The 24,213-nt window shown below is 43.2% G+C and overlaps 1 protein-coding gene across 3 annotated transcripts in view; it reads right to left on the reverse strand.

Annotated features, from left to right (window-relative positions):
* Nucleotides 1-13,559: 13,559 nt before the first annotated feature.
* The window catches only part of ZC3H12B (zinc finger CCCH-type containing 12B), a 163,801-nt gene continuing 153,147 nt past the window's right edge, over nt 13,560-24,213 (reverse strand). For all 3 annotated transcript variants that reach the window (XM_073599456.1, XM_073599455.1, XM_073599457.1), the window contains exon 6: nt 13,560-22,525. In XM_073599456.1, coding sequence (XP_073455557.1) covers nt 21,090-22,525 — 1,436 coding nt within the window. In that variant the 3' untranslated portion in view covers nt 13,560-21,089. The remainder of the gene's footprint in view (nt 22,526-24,213) is intronic.

Here is a 24,213-nt window from a genome sequence, read left to right on the forward strand (position 1 = left end):
CACCAAGAGTCCTTTCCCATTTGGTCATATAAGAATGTTTGCCCTGCCCATCTTGGGAGAATGTGTTTAGGATCTTGTATATGCCCGATATGAGCCCTCTCTGGGCATTGCCTGCCAGAATCATAGTTTCGAATGGGGAAGGAGGTGAGAATTGAAGGTTGGGTGTTATAGTAAGAGCATAATGTCTGATTTGTAAGTACCCATAAAACGCCTGTCTAGGGAGTTCATATTTATTTTGTAGATCAGTAAATGGCAAGAGTTTCCGTGTCCTAGGATCCACCAGGCTTCCAAAATGGAATAAATTCTGGGAGGTCCAGGGGTGTGACATTTGATAGGTGAGGCTATCAGGCACTTTGGGGTTACAGACAAAAGAGGTCAGGAGCGATCTCTCTGAAGACAGTCCATGAGTAGAAGCCAGTTTACGCCATACCCTCTGCAAGAGGGACATGGGACCTAGCATACGTTCAGGGGCCACATCCGCGTTCGCACTCCATAATAGGTTATTTGGATGTGTGGGAGCTAGCCATAACTTCTCAATTTCCGTCCATTTATTGTAGGACTTGTGGGTGTACCACGATGCTACTGCACATAGTTGAGCTGCGTAATAGTATTTATTGATATTAGGGAAAGCTAGTCCCCCTTCATTGCGGGACGCCATCAACACCGATCCCGGTGCCCTGTGTCTTTTATAATTCCAAACAAATTGTAGGAGATCAGACTGGAGTTTTTTCAATTGGTGGAGCGGAATTGGTATGGGTAGTGTTTGAAAAAGATAAAGGAGCTTCGGAAGGATAGTCATTTTAAGCGAAGCTATTCGACCTAGGTAGGTTTATTTTAACAAAAAAAATTCAGAAAAATGCATTTCAAAAAAGTTATAAATTGATTTTGCATTCTAATGAGTGAAATAAGTATTTGACCCCTTCGCAAAACCCTTGTTGGCAATCACAGAGGTCAGATGTTTCTTGTAGTTGGCCACCAGGTTTGCACACATCTCAGGAGGGATTTTGTCCCACTCCTCCTTTGCAGATCCTCTCCAAGTCATCAAGGTTTTCAAAGCCGACTTGTGGTAACTCGAACCTTCAGCTCCCTCCACATATTTTCTATGGGGACTAGGCCACTCCAGGACCTTAATGTGCTTCTTCTTGAGCCACTTCTTTGTTGCCTTGGCCATGCATTTTGGGTCATTGCCATGCTGGAATACCCACCCACGACACATTTTCATTGGCTGAGGGAAGGAGGTTCTCACCCAAGATTTGACGGTACATGGCCCCGTCCATCTTCCCATTGATCCGGTGAAGTCCTGTCCCCTTAGAGCAGAAAAAGACCCCCAAAGCATAATGTTTCCACCTCCATGTTTGACGATGGGGATGGTGTTCTTGGGGTCATAGGCAGCATTCCTCCTAATCTCCAAACACAGCGAGTTGAGTTGATGCCAAAGAGCTCAATTTTGGTCTCACCTGACCACAACACTTTCACCCAGTTCTCCTCTGAATCATTCAGATGTTCATTAGCAAACTTCAAACGAGCCTGTACATGCTATATAAAAAAGGGAACTGCGCTCTCAAAATAACATATTAACCAAATATGAATACAAAACAAATATAAATAAAAATAACATATATAAAGTGACATATATAAAGTCCTCAAGTGGACAGTGAAACCTTAAAAATTCCTCCAATGGAAAATAAACAAACAGTAAAAGTTTGTGAAAATGCTGTGACTTTTAAGGACAGGCAAAGTGAATCCACCAAAGAGTGCACGCTTACCAGCTGCACAAGCTTTAACACTTGTGGCTAATACCCAGCCAGGGCCTTTTCCTCCAGGGACTTCAGATGTCTGGTCCAGCCATATGATGCAGTAGACCGTTGATCCTGAAGGTGGTCAAAGGCACGGCTCCTCTGGCCAAATCTGGACTATTGTGGCTAAATGCTCTGTAAAGTTTATGAAACTGTGGTATAGTTGAAAACTAGAGCGTATATGCGCTCTTGAGCAGGGGAACCTTGCGGGCGCTGTAGGATTTCAGTCCTTCACAGCGTAGTGTTACCAATTGTTTTCTTGATGACTATGGTCCCAGCTGCCTTGACATCCTTAACAAGAGTTTCCCGTGTAGTTCTGGGCTGATTCCACACTGTTCTCATGGTAATTGAAACTCCACGAAGTAAGATCTTGCATGGAGCACTAGACCAAGGGAGATTGACAGTTACTTTGTGTTTCTTCCATTTGCGAATAATCACACCAACTGTTGTCACCCTCTCACCAAGCTGCTTGGCAATGGTCTTGTAGCCCAGTGGTTCTCAACCCTGTCCTCAAGTACCCCCAAAAGGCCATGTTTGCAGGTTTTGCTTTATCTTGCACAGGTACTTTAAATCAGAGTAAATGGCTTGGTATTTTGGACAGCTATTTTATCTAAGAGAAATTCTCAAAACATGGCCAGTTGGGCGTACTTGAAGACAGGGTTGAATACCACTGTTGTAGCCCATTCCAGCCTTGTGTAGGTCTACAATCTTGTCCCTGACATCCTTGGACAGCTCTTTGGTCTTGGCCATTGTGGAGAAATTGGAATCTGATTGATTGCTTCTGTGGACAGGCATCTTTTATACAGGTAACAAGCTGAGATTAGGAGGACTCTCCTAAAGGGGGTGCTCCTAATCTCAGCTCATTACAAAGCTATAGAAGACACCGGGGAGACAGAAATCTTGCTGACTGATAGGGGATCAAATACTTATTTCACTCATTAAAATGTAAATCAATTTATACATTTTTTAAAATGCGTTTTTCAGGATATTTGTGTTGTTATTCTGTCTCTCACTGTTAATAAAGCTACCATTAAAATTATAGACTGATCATTTCTTTGTCAGTGGGCAAACGTACAAAATCAGCAGGGGATCAAATACTTTTTTCCCTCACTGTACAAGCTATCAAGTATCTGGTGAAGAATGACCCAACTGTTAGCTATTGGGTTTGTCTGCACTACAGAGAACCTGCCAGGATATATTGGGGCTCTCCTTTCCAACTTGTTTTGAAGGCACGTGTTCCTGCGTGGTGAGTGAGGTAAAGAAATAGGTGACCGATCTGGATCTTCTATTCCAATCCACGCAGGGGCTAAAGTACCTTAAGAAGGGAACAGGTGATAAAGATATATTATCAGGTTCATATAAAAACATGTTTACAGGGTCCTAGTCCCTGCATCAGCTGTGGGCTATCTAGTGCCCAATAGCTTTAGGAAAGCGGGTTTAAATAAAAGATGACTGAGGACTTTTGGGAAGCGAAAGTTAAGAGAGCTCCTGTGGTATAAAAAAAGTCGAGAATGGCAGAGAGCAAGAGAGGGGAGTGAAGGATGGATCAGTAGGGAAGGAGAATTGGGGAAAGAGAGGGAGTGGGTCTCCTCTTACTCGGGGCTAGGATTCAAGGTTGGGAGGCCAAAGGGTAAGCCAGGGTTTCCTTTTTTTTTTTAGAAATTTAGTTTAGTACATTTAGAAATTTAGTTTAGTACATTTTTCAAGATACTAGTTAATTTCTCATTAGCCATCATCAATGTCGTACACTCTTTGACCTTTTGGAAACTAACCATGGGCTTCTTTCTAAGCTTTAGCAATCACTTGAGTAACAGCCAAAAATAAGCATATGCCAGTTTCTCTTGGTGTAGGAAAGGGCCTGGGACTGTACAATGCAGAAAGGTCATCTTTGCTTCCTTTGGGGCAACTGTATGGAAAAAGCTTTGGAGAAAGCCAAATATCCTAGAACAAAAAGCTGTCAACTTGGCAGAGTACCACCAGACATGTAATACCTCTTCCTGAAGCCCACAATTTCATTAGCCAGTTAGACTGGTACCCAGTACCGCCCAAAAGTACTTTAATATCTATATTTCTGTAATGTGATATAAAGGAACATTTTGTCATTTAAAACCAGCTTTTGGTCCAGGGGTTGGAAAGATCTCGGCCCCAATTCAGAGTATAACAAATAGAATAGGTCCTCTCTGGTTCAAAGTAGAGTATAGCAGGGAAATTATCTTTGGAGACCCCAGGGAGTGCAGGCATATGTGTTCAAACTGGTTTTGCATGTGGGAACCCTGAATATTTCCTAAGAGTTGAAATCCAGTAGCAGATTTGGAGATAATGTTTTTTTAGGTGCTTGGTTATATTCTTGTAGAGCCAACCAAAAAGGGAATGAACACTACATTAGGAAATGGTTATATGTGGATGAAGCCTTGAGCCGTCCCCCAAACAAAAGGCCTTTGGTTTGTCCCTAGCCAGGGGGAACTGTGTGTTAGTAAGGTAAGTAACTTCTGCATTCCCACTCCATTATTCTATGCTACTATAGACCTGCCATAGATACACCCTACATCAACATCATCCTATAGTGTTGAGGAAAAATAGAATATGTCTGACTAGGTATGTTCAATTACAGATTGCAGTGGATAGCACTGCCATATTTGGACAGGAAAGTGGAGATTAACATTGTACAATTTCATAGTCCGATCTAGCTGAACAGATCTTTTAGTGATTTCTGTTGGGCTTAGGGCCCTTGCACACAGGAGTAAAAAAAATAGGACTTTTGTAGTCACCGTAAAATCCTTTTCTCTGATGTTCATTGATGGACACAGCACTTTAATCTTGACCTTAGGGTTATATCGCCACCTTTAGGAGAGGACTAGGCAGAACACAATAAAAAACAAGCACAGTACCTCCCAGGGGGCGGTCCTACTGGCTATAACCCCTCACTCTGCTCCCAGCAGCTCAGTTCATCAAAAAGCAGTACAAACATAAATAGGAGGGGTGGGTGCTGTGTCCGTCAATGAACATCAGAGAAAAGGATTTTACGGTGAGTACAAAAATCCTATTTTCTTTTTCGTTCATTGACGGACACAGCACTTTAATCTTGACCTTAGGGACGTCCCCAAGCAGTGTCAAAACGAAGGGTGGGAACACAGAAAATAAACTCCACCCACCACCAAAAGAACTCCCCATCAGAGGAGTCACAAACTCAGACGGCCTGCAAAACCTTGCGGCCCAAGCATGCATCCGAAGATGCGTCCACATCGACCTTAAAAAATTTGGTGAAAGCGTGTACGGACGACCAGGTAGCCGCCTTACACCCAGAGAAACAGACGTTTGATGCCAGAAAGCCCCGGAAGCACATTGCCCTGGTAGAAAGCGCAGTGACAGGAAAGGGAGGTGCCCGCCCCCTTATGGCAAAAGCCTGAACCACAATCTGTCTGATCCACCGAGAAACGGTGGCCGAAGAGACCGCCAGGCCCTTCCACCAAGACACACAGAGTCTGACCTCCGAAAAGGAGTCGTAGCAGACAGATACACCCGCAGGGCCTGGACCACATTCAAAGAATGGAAAGCGACCTCCTCGGGATGCAATGGCCGAGGACATAAGGACGGAAGCACAATGTCCTCGTTTAACTGGAAGGTCGAAACAACCTTTGGAAGATAAGAGAGCTGTGGACGCAGCACCGCCCTATCCTCATGTAGATAAAAGAGACTTGCATGCCAAGGCCGCCAACTCAGAAACCCGCCCTGCAGATGTAATAGCCACTAGAAAGACTACTTTCTGAGAGAGTGTCCATAAAGGGATCTCCCCAATGTTTTCAAACGGTGGTTTCTGAAGCACCAAAGCACCAGATTCAGATCCCACGGTGGCAGTACCGGAGGAGCCACATGCCGAACCCCCTGAACAAACGTATGCATCAATGGGCGGACCGCCAATGGCCGCTGAAAAAAGACAGCCAAAGCCGATATCTGCCCCTTAATGGTACTCAAGGCAAGCTTCTGATCCATTCCTTGCTGCAGAAAACAGCAGGATCTTGGAAACCGGATAAGAACGCGGATGCCACTCCATCTTCTCACACTGGGAGATGTAGGCCTTCCAGGAAGAAGACTTTCGCACCCTTAGCATAGTGGTAATCATTGAAGCCGACAAAGCCGACAAGCTCTCGATCCCTCAGCCCCTGACTTTCAATAGCCATGCCGTTAAAGCCAACAATGGTAAGGCAGGGTGGAGTATCGGACCTTGAGACAGAAGGTCCTCCTGCACCGGCAGCCGCCCAGGAACATCCGCACCATGTGGGCGTACCAAGGACGTCAAGGCCAGTCTGGGGCCATCAGAATCATCAGAATCCCCTCGGCCTCCACTCTGTGCAGCAGACGAGGGAGGTGCCTGAGAGGGGGAAAGGCATAAATTAGCAGATAATGCCCCCATGGGGCTACCATTGCGTCTGACGCTTCCGCCCAGGGATCCCTTGACCTGGCCACAAACCTCTGCACCTTCTGGTTGAGCCGAGAAGCCAGGAGATCCACATCCGGCATGCCCCACCTTAGGCAAAATGAGCCGAAACACTTTCGGATGCAGTGACCATTCCCCCTGGTCCAGCAATTGACAACTAAGTAGTCCACCTGACAGTTGTCTACGCCCGGAATGTACCCGGCTGACAAAGCCAGCATGCACCGCTCTGCCCACTATAGAATGTGGGAGACCTCCAGCGCCGCCGCTGAGCTCCTTGTCCCTCTATGATGATTGACATACGCCACCGCCATGGAGTTGGCCGACTGGATCCTGACTGGACGACCGTGCAGCCTCTGTGACCATGTGGAGAGGCACCGCCCGATCGCCCGCAGCTCCAGCACATTGATCGACAGACGGAATTCTACCTGCTCCCAGCAACCCTAGGCCAACTGGATGCCAAAAATTCCCCCCCAGCCGGTCAGGCTGGCGTCCGTCCAATGAAGAGGAAGGAACGATTTCCCAGACCAAAGGGCCAGGGACCTCAGCCACCAGAGAAATGAAGCCCTGGCTAGCTGGCTCACCTGGATTTGATAATCCAGGGATGTCGGAGACTTGTCCCATATGGACAGGATCTCTTTCTACAAGACCCGAGTGTGGAATTGAGCATATGGTACAGCCTTGAAAATGGCTACCATGAGGCTCAGACCTCGCATGCAGAAACGCAGCAACAACCACCTGCGGGACATTAGTAACCGCACCGCGGATTGGAGAGCTTCAGCTTGCTTGAAGGAAGACAGACTCGCCTTTGGGGAGTCCAGAATCAACCCCAAGCACTCCAGGCATTGGGTCGGCAGCAACACCGACTTCTGGAGATTCAACACCCAGCCAAACTTCTGAAGAGTCTGCATGGTGATCGCCACATCCTCCCTTAGTCCTGAGGCAGAAGCCACCCTCAGGAGGAGATCGTCCTGGTAACCCATGATCGCAATCCTTAGTTTCCGCAGCAATGCCAGAATCGGAGCCAGCACCTGGTGAAGACCCTTGGTGCCGACGCTAGGCCAAAGTGAAGAACTACCAATTGGTAATGCTCGTCCCAGACCGCAAATCGCAGGAACCTCTGGTGTGCAGTGACCACATAACGGATTCCATTTTGAAACCTCCGAACCTTCACAAAACAATTGAGGGCCTTGCAATCCAGGACCGGACGGACCCTTTCCTTCTTTGGGATTACAACCCGATTGGAATAGAATCCCTGAAATCTTTCCGAGGTCGGTACAGGTACTATTACCCCATGCAGCAGTAAGTCTTGTACTGCCCCAAACAGGGCCTCCCAACGAGCCAGAAGGAGATGAAGGTTGGAGGGAAAAAAACCTGTCTGGCAGACAAGAAAAACTATCTTGTAGCCTGACAAAACCAGCTTGCAGACCCACTGGTTGGAAAGGAGAGAAGTCCACCGGTCAGCAGACTCCTGAAGGTGACCCCCCCACCCGAGAGCCGGGCGGAGGTGAACCTTCATGCGGAAGCCGATTTGTTTGCAGGCTTGTTCAGCCTACGATACCAGGGCCCCTTGTGGACTGGGGACGCTTACCCGCCAACTGGGGCGGATGAAAAAACTGCTTATGTGCGGAAAGAGAGGGGGCCCTTGCCTACGGCTTAGCTCCTTACCTTTTCTGGATTGTGGGAGCAAAGTACTCTTTCCCCCAGTAACATTTTCAATAATGTCATCCAGCGAGGCGCCCAACAGCCTCCCTCCTTGGAAGGGTAACTCCGCCAGCGCTTTCTTAAATGTCTGGCCCGCAGACCAACACTTGAGCCAAACCAGGTGACGCAGCACTACTGCTGATACCGAGGCTCTAGAAAGCAAAAGGACTGTATCCCGGGCAGCATCACAGATATACTTAAGGTTGTGCACCAACTGGTCTGCCAGTTCCACACAGACTGGGGAAACCTGTTCCTTCCCCAACTCACAGTGCAACAACTTAGCCCATTCAGTAAGTGTTTGTGGTACCAGAGCCGTGGCTAACACCGGCCGAATCGCTGACCCCACAAACGTAAACACAGTTGGGGCAACCGCCTCGGCCTGTCGGCAGGGTCCCTGAAAAGGGGGGAACCCTTCCACCGCAATCGTGGTCGGAATTCTTCAGGAATCCCTCCTCACAGGAGTAACGCACAGCCATTCACCTCGCTTCCACCCTTGCAAAAAATTATTCCAGGACCGCCGACAGAGCATCCATGGGCACCGCAGGTACAGGGGAACCGGCTGCTATTATAGGGGTGTCTGAGGAAGAAGTGCCCTGAAAAGGCACACTGCGGGCGTTCCCACTCCTTGTCAATAAACTTCTCAAAATAAGTTAGGTAGGGAAACACCTTAGAGGTGCGGATCGGCTTGTGTGAGCCAAAAGGGACCAACACATCTGCAGATGCCCCAGCCATATCCTTTACCCCTCTAGCGCTTTCCTGTGCTAAAAACTGACATGGAGGCTTCCTTCTCACTGTCTGGCAAGTCATGGTCCTTGAACTCTGAAGTGTCAGAATAGGGGCCGTCTGCCACAGCGGGGCCTGAGTTTGAATCAGAGCTTTCCCCGGCAGACGGGGGGGGCGTTTTTTTACACACCTTGCGCCCGCACGCCGCTTCCACACTGGCAACAAATGATTCCCGGGCCACCAACAAAGCGTCCATGGGTACCGCAGGTGCAGTGGAACCAGTTGCTATCATAGGGATGTATGGGGAAGAAGCGCCAGCATCCGACGCCATGTCTGACCCACTCTCGCCTGTCACCCGGGACCGAAGGCAAGAGACAAAAAAATGCCTACCCTCCCAGCTGCCACAGACTGAGGGCCCCCCCCCCCCGCAGGACTCGCCACCCTGACCCAGGCGTTGTGTTGTGCTGCTGTGCCGCTGTCCGTTCTCCCTTTCAAAACACGGGGTGTTCAGTGTCAGTTTCGCGCTGTTCCTGGCTTAAACAGCTGCCCAGCGCTAGAGAACTAACAGACACCATCCCTCGTGGCCACAACAGCAAGGCTGCGGCTACAGGAAAATGGGCGGGGTTCCCGTGGCGAACATTCCCCTCTGCATGCGGCAAACGAAAGCAAAGAGCCGCGGTTCCCGCGCCGAACGTTAACAACGTTAAAATGAAAGGATAAATGAGTGGAACAAACAAACGCACAGCACAACCCCCTGCCAGGACCCAGAGACCACCCGGAGGACCCCCAGGCCAGGTACGTGCCCCTATGCCCAGCCACACAGCGCCCCCTTAGAATGGGGTGGAGGGAAGAGGCAGGGAGAGAGAGAGACCCCCTAATCGACCTCCCAGGGAGTGCCCAGCTGCTCCAACCTGTCTAAACAGGTGGAACCATACTTACCCCTCTTGCAGGGACTACTGGACGCACTCCACAGATAGACCCATCACCCGAGCAGTACGGGGTGGCTGTCGGCCACGGCACACTGTGATTCAGACAGCAGGAGCCCGGTCATATGTGTGCCCCGGAGTATATAGCTCACCGGCCGCCCCTGGGCCAGAATGGGGCCTGTCGTGGCCGACCCAGCGCGGAGCTAAGGTCTGCACACACTCGATGGCCAGGCTGGGGAGACTACCAGGATCTATACTATCCAGCCTGGCACCCAGCCCGGCTGTTGATTGTAGTTCACAGGAAGCAAAAACAGCAAAAAAGAAAGAATTTCAAAGACCACTGGTCCCCACAGAGAGCCAGGTCCTTCTAGACTAGGCAGAAAAAAAAATGAGCTGTTGGGAGCAGAAGGAGGGGTTATAGTATGAGGTTGGTCTTAAGAGTCTCCTCAGTGTTCAGTCCCATAGAAACTAACATGACACAAAACAGATGAAAAGATACCCTGTCACCAGACCTCACTTTTTCAATGAAAACTTAGCAGCAGTAGAGAATAAGCAGCACTTGTGTGTTTTCCCACTTGGAAATTCTTCCCCTGTGTAACTTCAGGTGGGAATCTAGAAGTATCAATTCCTGTCTGTGCCCTCCCCGGCTGCTTTGCAGGCAGACAGCAGGAGCCTGCAAAACTACTTGTTAGAAAATGTTAGTATTTTAGGCAAAATTAGCCATTATCAGTAAACCTATAAAGTAATTAAACAGTGCCAGTTGCAGCCATTAGGGCACAAAAATGAAAACCAAGCAGGTGGTTACTATAGTATGTGCAGAGCACAGGTGTCACTGCTGGCTTTATTCAGCTCTCTGCTGTGTGCAGGCTCCTAACATCTCAGCCTCATCATTCGATAAATGAAAGCCCGTTCGGTGAGCCTTCAATAGCAGGGGAATACTACAAAACATAATTTTAATGACAGCTCTGTGGCTGCTGCTGTCACACACAATTGAACAAGCCTGTTCAATATAATCAATAATTACAGGTCGAATAAATACATGAAAAAGGTAATTTGGCATATCTTATGGAAATAGTTTGGGCACGGTGAAATACTTTACAATGTAAGGCAAAGCTTAATATAGTTAGGCAACTTCCCATTAGAATAACAAGGGATGATTCAGTTACTGAGTTGCTGTTCATACTGATGTAAGACTTGAGGTTATCCTCTAAAGACATATTTTAAGAGTGAACACAGAAACGTGCAACCAAAACACTGAATAATAAATGTGCTAATAAAACATTCACAACATTGTAAACATTCTTCTAGTTCCAAAAACCTAAAAGGAAATCTATGGTCACAGCATACACTTTCATTTTATAACATCAGCATTGTAATAAAAATACAAACAATATTTCATTTTGACAATCCAATATAAGCTTACTTGAAAAATGGTGAGTGCTGTCTGCTGCCCAATCTTTCCACATCTTCCTGGATTCCTTGCATGCTTTGCAGCTTCTCCTCTGCTTTAACTTACAATTTCTAAGGACTACATAGTACCTTGCGGCCTGCAAGCAGTGCCTCCTGAAACTCTGCCTCTCAGCACCTTTGTAGTTGCTGTAGTTCAGAAGGCAGGCTCTGTGAATTCTATGACACAGCAATGCCTATCAACAGGGCAGAGTGAATACATGTCACAAAATTCAAGGCAGTAAATATGTGGGGATGTTCTCAAAGTAAGTTTACAAACTTCAAGATAATTGACACTGTATGTAACCGCTTCAGCCCCGGAAGGTTTTACCCCCTTCCTGACCAGAGCCCTTTTAAAATTTGGCACTGTGTCGCTTTAACTGACAATTGCACGGCCGTTTGACACAGTACCCAAGCAAAATTTGCATGCTTTTTTTTCCCACAAATAGAGCTTTCTTTTGGTGGTATTTGATCACCCCAGAGGTTTATTTATTTTTTGTGCTATAAACAAAAAAAAGAAGCGACCATTTTGAAAAAAAATATATATTTTTCACTTTTTGCTATAATAAATCCCCCCCAAATTAAAAAAAAAAAAAAAAAAAAAAACACATTTCTTCAATCAGTTTAGGCCAATACACAGTCTTCTACATATTTTTGGTAAAAAAAAATAAAAATAAAATCGCAATAAGCGTATATTGATTGGTCTGCGCAAAAGTTATAGCGTCTGCAAACTATGGGAAAGATTAATGGCATTTTTGTTATTTTTTTTTTTTTTTTTACTAGTAATGGCGGTGATCTGTGATTTTTCGTGGTATTGTGACAGACAGATCGGAGACTTTTGACACTTTTTTGGGACCATTGGTATTTTTACAGCGATCAGTGCTATAAAAAATGCACCGATTACCGTGAAAATTTCACCGGCAGGGAAGGGGTTAACACCAGGGGGCAAACAAGGGGTTAATTGTGTGTTCCCTCACTGTGTTCTAACTGTATGGGGATAGGACTGACTAGGAGAGGAGCCATATCATTTTTCCTACTTAGTAGGAACAAACGATATGGCTCCTCTCCTCTGACAGCACAGGGATTTGTGTGTTTACACACACACAAATCCCTGTGCTGGCGTTCGTGCCCCCCGGCCACACGCATCGAGACCCCCCCGTCGTGCAGCGGGCACACCCTCTGGTGGCCGAAAAAGGGTAGGACATACCGTACGGGATTTTGCCCAGGAGAGCCATTGTGCCACAGTATATCTGCCTGACATGGTCGGCAAGTGGTTAAATATGTTGCTCAACTGTCAGCATGCCTTTGTTCCCTAAACCTAAAAGTTGAGAGATACAGAACCGTGACCAGTATTATAATTTTTAGACAAACTACATAATGTGGTTTACCAACTCACAAAAACACTAAGATAAACAGTTAGTAAAAGGGTTAGTGGATATTGCTCTCCAGCTGCTTCACAAATTTATTTTGGTAATCCACTGAAGTTAAAACAGACAGTGGAACCATACAAAATGTATGCAGAAGCCAAAACATTAGGACTCAGTATCATTGTGATTTAAGACTTAAAGCGGAACTTAAAGCGTTTGTTACCCCCAACACGTCATGTTCCTGATATGTGCCTGCTGTACCATGTACTTGTATGAGAAAGTATCCTGTTCTCTTTGTATTGCGCTTCCTTTTATTTAAAATCCCTGGTGATCGTACCAGTCCCTCTGTTTTCCTATTAAAAGCTGACCACACTAAGCAGAAGCGTACAGCGTGGTCAGTTCTCTAGGTATGCTGGGAACTCAGCCTGCTCTCCTTCAATGATTTACATTCACTTTGTCTGTAAATACTCATCGCCTTGCTGGAGCTGACATTTTCTCGTTTTCTGCAGAGTCTTTGGTAGTCTTGATTGACCAGCAGAAAATGACGCTACTTCCATGCTTGCACACAGGAGTTTATTCACTCCTTAAGCCAAGTTGTGCAGAGAATGTTCACTGAGTTGCGCATGCACATTGGAAGCTTTTTTGCAGCAGCAGCAAACACAGCGGGGGGCATTTACTTAAAATGGAGAGTGTAACATCTGGTGCAGCTGTTCATGGTAGGTAGCCAATCAGCTTCTAACTTCAGATTGTTCAATTAAACTTTGATAAAATAAAGCCTGGAAGCTGATTGGCTTCTATGCAGAGCCGCACCAGATTTTGCACTCTCCAGTTTTGGTAAATCAGTCCCAGCATGTCACTGCTGCAATAAAGAGTCTTCCGCTAACAATTTGTGTTTAGTTCTGCTTTAAAGCACATCTAAACCAACAAATATTATATTGCAGCCTACAAGTTCTTAGAAGGGGTTCCTGCATTCGTTTTATTTTTCAGGATTTTTTTTTTGTTGCAGTTTTTCTTTTACCTGGTAATCCGGTAAACAACATACCCTGTGCCCATGGGTGGCTAAGCTCACTCACACCACCGCATCTATGAAAGGAGCCATGTTTTTCACCCAAGCTGGATTACAAATATGTGACTACAAAACAAAAAGAACAAATGAAGTATGCTGTATAGTGCAGGTAAAACAATTTATTAATAATAATAATAATAATAATAAACAATGAATTGCACTCACAAAAGTTATGTTGTGATTATTTTGTGCATCAGGCATGAGCACATCTGAGCAGTGAAAACTGAATGGTCAATCTGAATAACACTGCATGTAACATAAAACCAAAAATGCTGCAAAAATTTGGGAGCACCACAATTTTACCAAGGTAAAATAGATTCTCACATGTGGCTATCGTGTAGGGCACCACTGCGTTACACAAGCTAAATGTAAACAAGTCCGAACAGATTTAAAATAATGAAACATCCTGACCTCACATGCTCACTTGGATTGCTGAAAATAAAAGCATGTCTAGGGATAGAAAATAAAATCAGAAATTATTTTGCCCCAATATTTTCCAATGTATCATCTCAACTTTGACAATAAATTCCTGAATTTGATGGTTATTACTCACATTTTGTCAAGATGTATGTACACTTCATCAACAAAGGGTGGTCATACAAGATTTGGCCTAATATGCCAACCTTATGTTAGGTGTATTTATTTGCTATGTGTAGAATACTGAATATAAACTTGTTTTGTTCTGGTATTGAGAACTTTATACTGGCTTAATTTTTTTTTTAATAATGCAAACAGCAATGTATAAAAGGCTATAAGTGAAAACAGCTAGTCACCGCCTCCTTCCTTTGCACTGACCTATCAAAAAAGTTAAAGCAGATTGGCATTTTGACCACCATGGTAAAAAAGATTTAGGAGAACAGGGAGAAGTTGACATCAAAATCTTTAGGTAAATAACCGATGTAAGTCAATGATGTGCTCCCTGAAAAAAATACTATAGCTTCCCATTAAAATAAGTCAATTTGTGCATCTCTGTAATTCGTAAATACCATGCTTCCCACAGACAAGGAACTGCTGTCCAATCTGTCGGAAAACAGACATCGTAGTGCCAAAAAAAAAAAAAGTGGGCAGGCAGAAGAGACATGCAATGCCTCTTTAACAAATTAAAAACTTCCCTGCCTGCTCTCAAACTTCTTTAAAATGTACACTGAGCTGTGCATGTGCAGCTCAGTTGACATTCTCGACACAGTGCCCCTATGCTGGGGTGACTAAACTCCTGCGTATGCATGGGAGTTATATCATCCTGTGCTGGCCAATCGAGACAGCTGAAGACTGGCACCTGTAAGAGAAGATGCAGGCACAGGTCCTCACAGGAATCATACCACAGAGGTAAGTATTGCGGACTTTAATTCAGATTTAAAGTTCAACTCCAGCCAAGCAGCAAAACATACAGTTGAAGGGTTTGTAATTCTAGGCAGCCAACATTGTGACCCAGGCACCCCCTCCAGAAAGCACAGGGAGATTCTCAACAGCACCAGCACAACTTAATTAAGAACACACCTCCAGCTTGCTGACCGGTCAATAAACAGACCGGTCAATAAACAGAAGCAGGCTGAGGTGGTCATCACGTTTTATCTGTGCTCACCTGGTCAGCAAATGTGCCTGTAGTACAGCCTGACTGGCTCCCATTACTGCTGTACAGGGAACCATAAAAAGTTATATCAAGAAATTCAGGTGCTTATCAAGTTGCACATAAATACATGTAATATTTTTATGAATAGTCAGAAACGATTGGTGTTTTTACATTTGTCTGGAGTTGAGCTTTAAGATTTCATAATTGTAAGTTCCTAAAAGAGAGTTTAGTATGTGTTTGATGTGTGCACAGCATGCTCCCCAAGTCTCTAACAATGAGTGTTTTGAGGTAACTGATGCAGTTATATCAATGCTGCGCTGCATTCCCCAGATCCAAAGAGTGCATTTACATCTCTGTGGTATGGGGTGTTAGATAAAAAAAAATGCCTGCTGAATCTTTGGCACAGTTGCAAAACACACTTGCATTGGGATACATGGTAAAGCATGCAAAAAACTAAAAAAAGAAGAGCCTACATCTCCCTTGATGTTTGCCTACAGTGTTCTGTGGGATAAGGAAAGAAAGGGGTGGACAAAGTTGTAGTTAAAGTGCATGTAAATCCAACAATTGACGCTTTCCCTATTTCCTCCTTTTTGGTCTGCCAAATATACCATTGAATGCAGAACTGCAGCTAAAGACTACATCCTATTAGACGGTCTGCCAAACATACCATTGAGTGTTTTTATCCTAACTTTCACCAAGTGCAATATAGTTGTTAATTTTGCCAGAGCACAAGTAGGAGTTATGGGGATGTGAGGAGGTCGGTGTTCTTTGTAATGCACCAGAAATTAAGTATGCAGGCCTGACAACACGTGCTGTGGAAGCCAAAAATACTCTGCCGTCATTTTAAAGAGGATGGTAAAAGCATACTATATTTTGTGGCACATCAACAGTTTTTTTATGCATTTATTCCAGAGATGCATGAAGAATATGGTTTTTATTTTGTCTTAAAATAAGCTTTAAGTGTTTTTTTTGTGTATTCAGGCCCTAACTACAGTGCATATTTAAAGAATAATTCTGTCTGTACGATTAGTCCCCAGGGGAAAGCCCACTTATTATATACCTGAATATAATCTTATAATCCACAAAATAAGGGAACTGCGTTACAGTAACTTTAAGATATGCTAATATTCTCAAGTAAGAAATCACAACAAAGCAAACACAGGTCTAGCTAGTGTGAAATGTCAAACCAATAGGCATACGTACATGTGGCAGAAAGTATACTGCCCACTTTTCACTCGCTCTGTGCAAATGCATAATGCAGAGCTAACACAAAACCCAGTAACTTACTGTACTTAAAAGTTGATTCCATGCAACAAAATCAAAAAATATAAAAAACGCACACAGCACAGATCACAGTACAAACAATTGCAAAATACTTCTACATAAGCACTCAAGTGGAATTGAATTTAATAATGCTTTTTTTCTGCAGTGCACATTTTACAAAATACTACAAAAACTCCAAGTGCCTGTACTAAAATTCCTATTTAGGAACAAAGTCAATAAAAAAGTGTACCTGTCACCTGTAAACTGTAGAGGCTGCCATTTCTGGGATGTACCAATGGTTACTAGAATGCACTCCCCAGAAAAGAAAAAGGAAAAAGTAAAAAAAAAAAAAAAAAAAAAGGAAAAGCACAAACTGTCTAGCCCGCAGCAACCAATCACACTTCATTTTTCAGATTAAACTTCATTAAACTGAAATCATACTGGCTGCTGCTGGCTACATCACTTTGCACATCTTTTTTGCTTTACATTCTGAATTAGCATTGCAAGTTTCAACAAGGTGAAAGGGCTACTTTATTATACCTGACTGAAGCTGCATGTTAAAGTCATTAATATATTAAGGGCTACACCCACAATATGGCTGCTTCCACTGTATGGAGGAGATGGGTCCACTTTAATAAATACCAAAGACAAGTTATGTAATGTATGCACAGGTTACCTGTGCATTATCTGTACATAATCTGAGTCATTAATATACACATTTATATATATTTATATAATAAAGTGAATTCGAAAAGGTCTTGTTTCTTTATAAACTACATTGCCAAGTCATTAAGGAATTATTTAACCTCCTCACTGCGGCCTAGTCCTGCACTTCTGTACTTCAGGCAGAGAGCTGCAGGTACAATGGCAGTGAAGTGGCTTCCACACCATGGACTACAACAAAGTGACACATAGTGTCACAAACATAGCAGTGAAAATGCATTGCTGTAACTATTCTACACTTTTTTTTTGTCTGTGTATATTTTTTTTTTTTTTTTAATAAGGATATATATATACATTTATTTATTTACATACACATTGTCCGCAGTTTTTTTTATACAATCAAGAAAAAAAGATACAATTTGTATCAACAAACAAAAGGTCAATTCTGGCTATGCAAGATGGATATTTCGGCTGCCCTTGGCCAATCCTGGATAAAAGTGGTACAACAAATCTTAACATTCATTGTTGCTTTAAAGAAAAAGTAACTTTATTTAAGGAATTTAAAGTCGACCACAACCCAAACTTTTTTTTCCCCAACACAGAGGGCAATAAAAAAGATCTGATTAGTTTTAAAACTCTTCATCAAACTTAAAAAAGATAGGGATCAGGGTGCTTTATATAAGAATAGTTTGGTAAATATATATCGGAGATTTTAGATTTAAATCTTTTCGTGCTCTGAATGTGCTGTAAACATTTGTATTCCAATCAAAGAACAGCAAAACAGATATGAATAGAGGAACAAATCCAAAAGGATCTGGCCTACCTTTTCATTGCAGTTACTTATGTGTCCAACTATCCAATATAGTTTCTCACTAACAGATTTCTCCACACAGGCTTGTGGAAACACAGCCTATGGCTAGCTGAAGATTTGTGACCATTACCCAGGAATGGTAGCTTGCACAAATAGAGAAGTGAAACTGAAAAGTATGATGCACAACACTGAGGAGCAATACAAATCCTCAGCACGTTAAAGTGAACATTTCAGAACATCTTTTATATGTCACAAACAAGGCTCCTATCTAGAACTGAAGGTGCCACTGCCTTACTCCTAGAAGTAGTTCCATTTTCACAATGGCACAAACCTGAGCTATATGCTTCCAAGCTAAAATAACAAATTAGAGGTTAGTTGTGACAGAAGAGCCATTCTGACAGGTTCACTTTAATGCTCAATTATAGTGTTCATAAGAGGTATGCAAGTTCAAAGCTCATGCACAAACAGTATAGTTGTACATCAATGCCACTTTCACTTCTCAATGAGCCCCATGATTGAAAGCATCTGAAAGAAGGCTGCTTACTCACAATACGTTTCTCAGTTCCTTTTTGCTGTGTTTCACAGACATGAAAAGGAAAGTACATGCAGCGATAAGCAACACAATTCTTACAAACACTGACTCAGGAGGCTCAATATATGTATCACAGGTTCCCGTTACCAAAAAAAAAATATGTAAAAGTCAATGTGGAGCAGCCGAAGACCCATTCTCAGAAAGCCAGAGAAAACCCTGACGGCAGCCTGACGTTCCGTTTTGTTTCACAGTAAGAAACATTTAGGCAGTTATCACCTTCTCATGAAGAAACAAAAAGGCCAATCAGCTTGGCCCTTCTAAGCTTACATGAAAAAAAACTGAAGTCACCTTAAGCCCAAAGCAGTGGCTATGGATCGGCTTCAACACCATAAATTATTATACAATGGGGTTCATTAAAAAAAATTTAAATAAGCGGTAGTGCTAAGGGTCAGCAACCTGAGTGCAGCAGAAGACCACCAAGAAAATGCCTGGTCTGGCAATGCTAATTGCAGTGTTCCCCCTTACACCTATGTACATGGACCAACAATAACAACCGCAAAAAAGTGCAACTAATCCACTAGCAAAGTAGTGAATAAAGTCTGCATCTCAAACACATCCAGTACCTGCTGGAAAGGAGCAGCATTGATAGTTACACCTTCTGTATCTCTAACTAGAGTATCATGTACAGACACTAAATACAAGGTGGAGTGTCTCCACTGAGTCGTGTTTGACATTACTGACATCCTGACATCTACAAATTAATTGGTAGTAGAAAAAAAATACTACACAAGTCAAATTAAATGATTAAAATTCTCTCTTCCTATTGCAGGAATGACACCTCAAGAGCTGCACACCCTTACTGTCAGGTAAAGGACTAGTAAACCTCATAAACAAGCTTGGGTAAAAGAGCTAGAAATAACATTCAAATATCATAAAAACTTCTGTATCTGTATTAACCCTAGAACAAGCCAACACATGTTGGCAACATGCTGTTGATATGTTTCATTTTAGGCTAAAGAATGCCTACAAATGGTATTTTGTAACATTAAAGTGGTATTAAACCAATGCAAACATTATATAGCAGCTTACAATTCTTACATGATGGCTGCAATAGTTTTATCTGGTAATCTAGGTCAGTAAGTTTTTAAAAAACAGGCTCTCCAGCAGGATGCCATCAGTTACAGGGATGAGACAAACCATTTACCGACAGGGGTGCTTATAATGATCAGATTTTATTTATTGCAAAAGAAAAAAGTGGTTTGCTGAAACTGCATAAAAAGTATTAGCTGGAGTCTGGCATCAATTTGTTAGCGTATTTAAATCTGTTAGTCCATCGAACACTCCCCTCCCCCCAGATTGACAATGCAGCTGTCCAAAAGGTACCCCTGCGCTAGTTCGGCCACACTCTAATACAGGAGGTGGGTTACTGGCCGGATCACCAAGTGAAAACAGAGGGGGAAAAAAGCCTAAAAAAGAAAATGAATGCAGTCCCTATATCTGATGATTGGTAAGCTCCAATATAATACATTTTTGTTTTGGGTTTAATACCACTTTAATTTATGGTATTACTAGACATAGATTACCTGTTTCTGGGTAGTAAACAACCCAAATACCACATGTATCTATTAAAAACATATATATTTGTCTACAAAATGTTATCAAAAGCTCTTATCCATGCCTGCATTATAATTTATTAGCCGTTTAACCATCTGGGTACTGGCAATAAATATCACTTCATGGCCAGTTAAAGCCAAACAACTAATAATGCATTCAGAAATTAAAGTCTTAAGCTACTCTCCTCAGGAGCTGTATCAATGGTATACTATCAGAATGGGTTTTTCCTTCAAGAAAAATGTCCAGGGTTTTTTTTGCCCACAAACGGACACATAGCGACATCAAAAAATATACAAACACATTTCTTCCTCTATTACAAAATACTACATGCATTTGGCCCACCATGAAATTTAAAGGCCTCCTTTGAATTTTGGGCACCAAAAGCACAATTGTGATTAAGAGGCGCATGGCTATTACAAAATATTACTGAGGTACAACTGACCAGTGACCTGTCAAAAATTGTGCAAAAAAACAAAGAAAAAAACAAAATTAAAGTTCTGTTTGTGCAAATATAAAATTTGTAGTACAGCTAAATATTGCAACATGGTAATGTATCTATGAACTCTGAAAGATACACAAAGATGTGAGCGTTCAGCAATACATTTCCCTGTGCAATAGAAACCTCCTTTTACGCAAAGACAGAAGTTTTGTTGAACAATAGAGAAAAGGAACTAGCTATGTACAAGGTTGTACTGATTGAAATTGCAAATACACATGTAAGCATGCAATATAATTGCTAACAATATGAACAGGTGTTTTTTGTGAACAGCTGAACTTAACATGATGCAAGCAACTTATGTGCTTTGATGATGTGCTGGGATCTCCAGCATTGGAGAGATTGACTGACCCTTCCATCCTCTTTATTAAGAATAGGAATCAGTGACTTAGCCTTCCAAGAAACTGAGGTTTTACCTGTCAAACAGGTCTAGCAGGGATAAATATATCTATACAGTAAAATATGCACTCCTTTGGGAATGCTGCAAAGATCAGAACGTTTACGTTAAAAAAATAAATACAAGTTTGTCTTTGTAAAGTTTCAGTTGTGGCAAGAAAAAAAAAAAAAAAAAAAAAAGGTCGATAGGTCATCTGAGAAAGCTAAAATGAGAAAAACACTGCCAGGTTTTATTTAGGCAACTTGATCAATAGATACTATTGTCCAGGCATTAAGAGATGATATTAACAGTGTTGATGACCTGATCGTAACCTTGATACAATAATGGCTGCAAGCTGCTGGGCATCGGTCATATGTGGGTTCTTCTCCATGACAGAGAGTACCATCCCAGGAGGAAAGATGTTACATAGGTTTTTGTAGGTCTGATACTGATGCTCTGGAATGATGTGCTGCTCTCTATGCTCACTAGCCATAACTGGCCAGTGAGGAGATCTCCAGAGCTGTTCCATCTTCTCAGGCATACTTCTTACCATGACTGGTTCATAGCATGGCTGCATGAGACTATTACTAAGTGGGTATGAGTGGTAATTATAGGAGTCAGTGGGGCAAGGTAAAGGGTCCCAGCTAGCATGTTGTTCACGGCACAGTGGAGGTCGTCTTTGCCGCATGGGGTTACTCTCATAAAGACGGGAGTCTGAAATGCTATCCATTCTAGTCATGACCAGTGCTCTCCCAGGCTGAGCATTAGCAGAAGGATGCATATTCTCTGGTGCTGGGTAATCTCCAGGACAGCTGGACCTTGCCCCAACAAGTGGATGTTGTATATGTAAAGCCAGATGCGAGGAGGACTGCTTGCGGGAATTCTGCATTGGCTCCTCCTGGCCATAGCTCTGAACTCGTGTTAAAGCTTCATGGTAGCCATGTGCAAATGGCTGTAGCCTATTATGTGGAGGTGGCCTTTGGGGTTTGATAGTATCTTCAGGTCCAGGATCAGAGATGCCCAAATATAGGTCACTGTATGATGAGTAGGAGTCACTGCTAGTGTGACTCATGCAGCTATCTGGACATGGGCTGGAGTTCCTTGAAAATGCTGCTCGGTCCTGCTCTGTGCTGTAGTATTCAGAACTGTGCATACTGCTTATGCTCAAATTAGAAAAATCACTAAGCATTGAGTAATAACCATGGTCTCCCAGAGAGTCATATTTTGGATACTCCTCATTGTAACTGACAGAATTGCCATGACTGTTAGTGACCAGTATCGGTGGATAATGAATGCTTGTCATGTGCTCCAAAGAGGATTTCTGGTGGGAGAACTGTGATGATCCAGGCACAGGGCTGCTTGCTGAACGTGTGTTCAAAGCGCTGACAGCATGACTTTTGGAAGGTGGAAGAGTTGGCACGCTCAAGGCAGATACAAGTGATGGCACAGAGTTGGCCTCTGATTTGCGGGCTGCTGAAAGCCTCTGTTCTGGCTCTACAGCTGCAGAACGAATACTAGGATCAGATTGTCTTTTAGGAGCAATTCTCTTTATTTCCATGGATCCATCTCCCTTGGAATTAGATGGCCCAGTACCACATTTTACCAATGCACCTTCACTCATAGTCTTGACAGCTGACAGTTTCGCACTTATTCTGAGTTCATCGGCTACTGATCGCAGAGGCTGGTTTGCCCTCTCAGGGTGGTAGTATTTACATTTGTGACCATACGTACATTTCTTCCCTGAAATAGATGAAGGGCATTACCAAGAAGAATAATTTTAAAATAACATGTGTTTTAATTCAGTTCATTACTGTTCTATATAGCCTGTAGCATTTACTTTTGTGTACTAGTGTGTAAAGTAATTTCTGTAAGGTATAGAATTTATTAGAACTTTCATTAATATTACATGACATCCAATGTATCATTTGTGTGATGCCTCCATAACTTAAAGGAAGCGGTCATGGGTAAAAATATTGAGCTGCCTTTGCATAGCTGACTGGCTTCAAAACTTTCTGGCCTAGGCAAACAGGTGGTAAGTGAACTCTTGACCTACGCAGAAAGCATTAAATCCACAGGATCAGCATGACAGCCATAGAACTATTATTTTAAGAAGCAATGACAGCCCCAATTTTTCTCTCGTGACCAGTTTTGTTTAAGAAAATACTGTGGTTTGTTGAGGGCTGGCCATATGGAGTGCTTCAAGGTGCCTGCAAGGTTTTTTTATTTTTATATATTTATTTATTTTTTTAAGTGGAACTTTAGGCTGAAGAAAAAAGAAAACTTGCAGGCAACAGGAAGTTATTGTATTGCAAAATATACTATGCTGCTAAAGAACTGTATTACCTTCCTGCTCGCATGTTTTCTGTAGAATGTATACAGAGCTGCACAAGTGCAGCTCAGTGTACATTATCGGCACACCTCTGCATGGGGATAATTGAACACACGATTTATGTCATTCTGGACAAAAATACCAAACCTGGAGGAAAACTGGGCAAAAGTGGCACCAGCAAGGGAACTCGCAGACATCCCATCATTACAGTAAAGGCAACTTAAATTGCACTTTTTATAGTTCCCTAGGCAGTGTTAAAAAATAAAATCCAACACTGCCTTTCACCACAATTCTCCAAGTTGAACGATGCCCAGTGTCACTCAAGACAGAGGATTTAGCAAATACTGCAAGTTCAGGACATCGGAACCGTGTCCAGCCCAAGTGGGTTTCATGACAGTGCCCTTCATTCAACATGCACTACTGCAGAGATTGACGCCGACACTCATGTCAGTGCTGCTCTATGCATCAGTGAGGACCATCCAGCACAGACAAGAGGTGAGGAGGACCCTGTGGCGTCATGAATCCAGCCTGAATACTTTAGAAAAGGTTTACATAATAAACCATAAAGTGCTGCCAGCAGGTGCCACAAAAGGGAAGGCAAAGGGGAGTTGCAAGGGCCAGAGGTGGGCTTTAAAGGCATTAATAATCCTTCCTACCTGCATAAGTTGTGCATGGATTATGTAGTTTTATAGTGTCACTTGTTGGCCTGTATCAACAGCCTATAGTAGAGCAAAATCTTCACATTTCAATTTCAGATGTTTGTCTGTATTCAAACACGAGGCATGGCACTGCACGGGTTAATGCATGACCTGTATTTTGAAAACTGAATTTCCTGTTAAGGAATTACATATCCCACAATACCCAGATCGCTCAGTTTAGTGCTTTGCAGGTGAGAACTACACAGTAATTAGATCCAACATAGGAAGAACCATTAACAGAGCTCACACATGCTGAAAGATTTGTTCTCGTCACATTGCAACTCCAACATTTGTGATGCAACACAGAGGAAATGGCTAGGCATACACTGACATAGTGACCCAGAACAGGAAGTTGTCTTGTCCCTCAGCAATAATACATGGATATAGGGGAATTAATTAGC

This window comes from Aquarana catesbeiana, linkage group LG09, assembly GCF_042186555.1.
Source record: "Aquarana catesbeiana isolate 2022-GZ linkage group LG09, ASM4218655v1, whole genome shotgun sequence".
Lineage (NCBI taxonomy): Eukaryota > Metazoa > Chordata > Amphibia > Anura > Ranidae > Aquarana > Aquarana catesbeiana.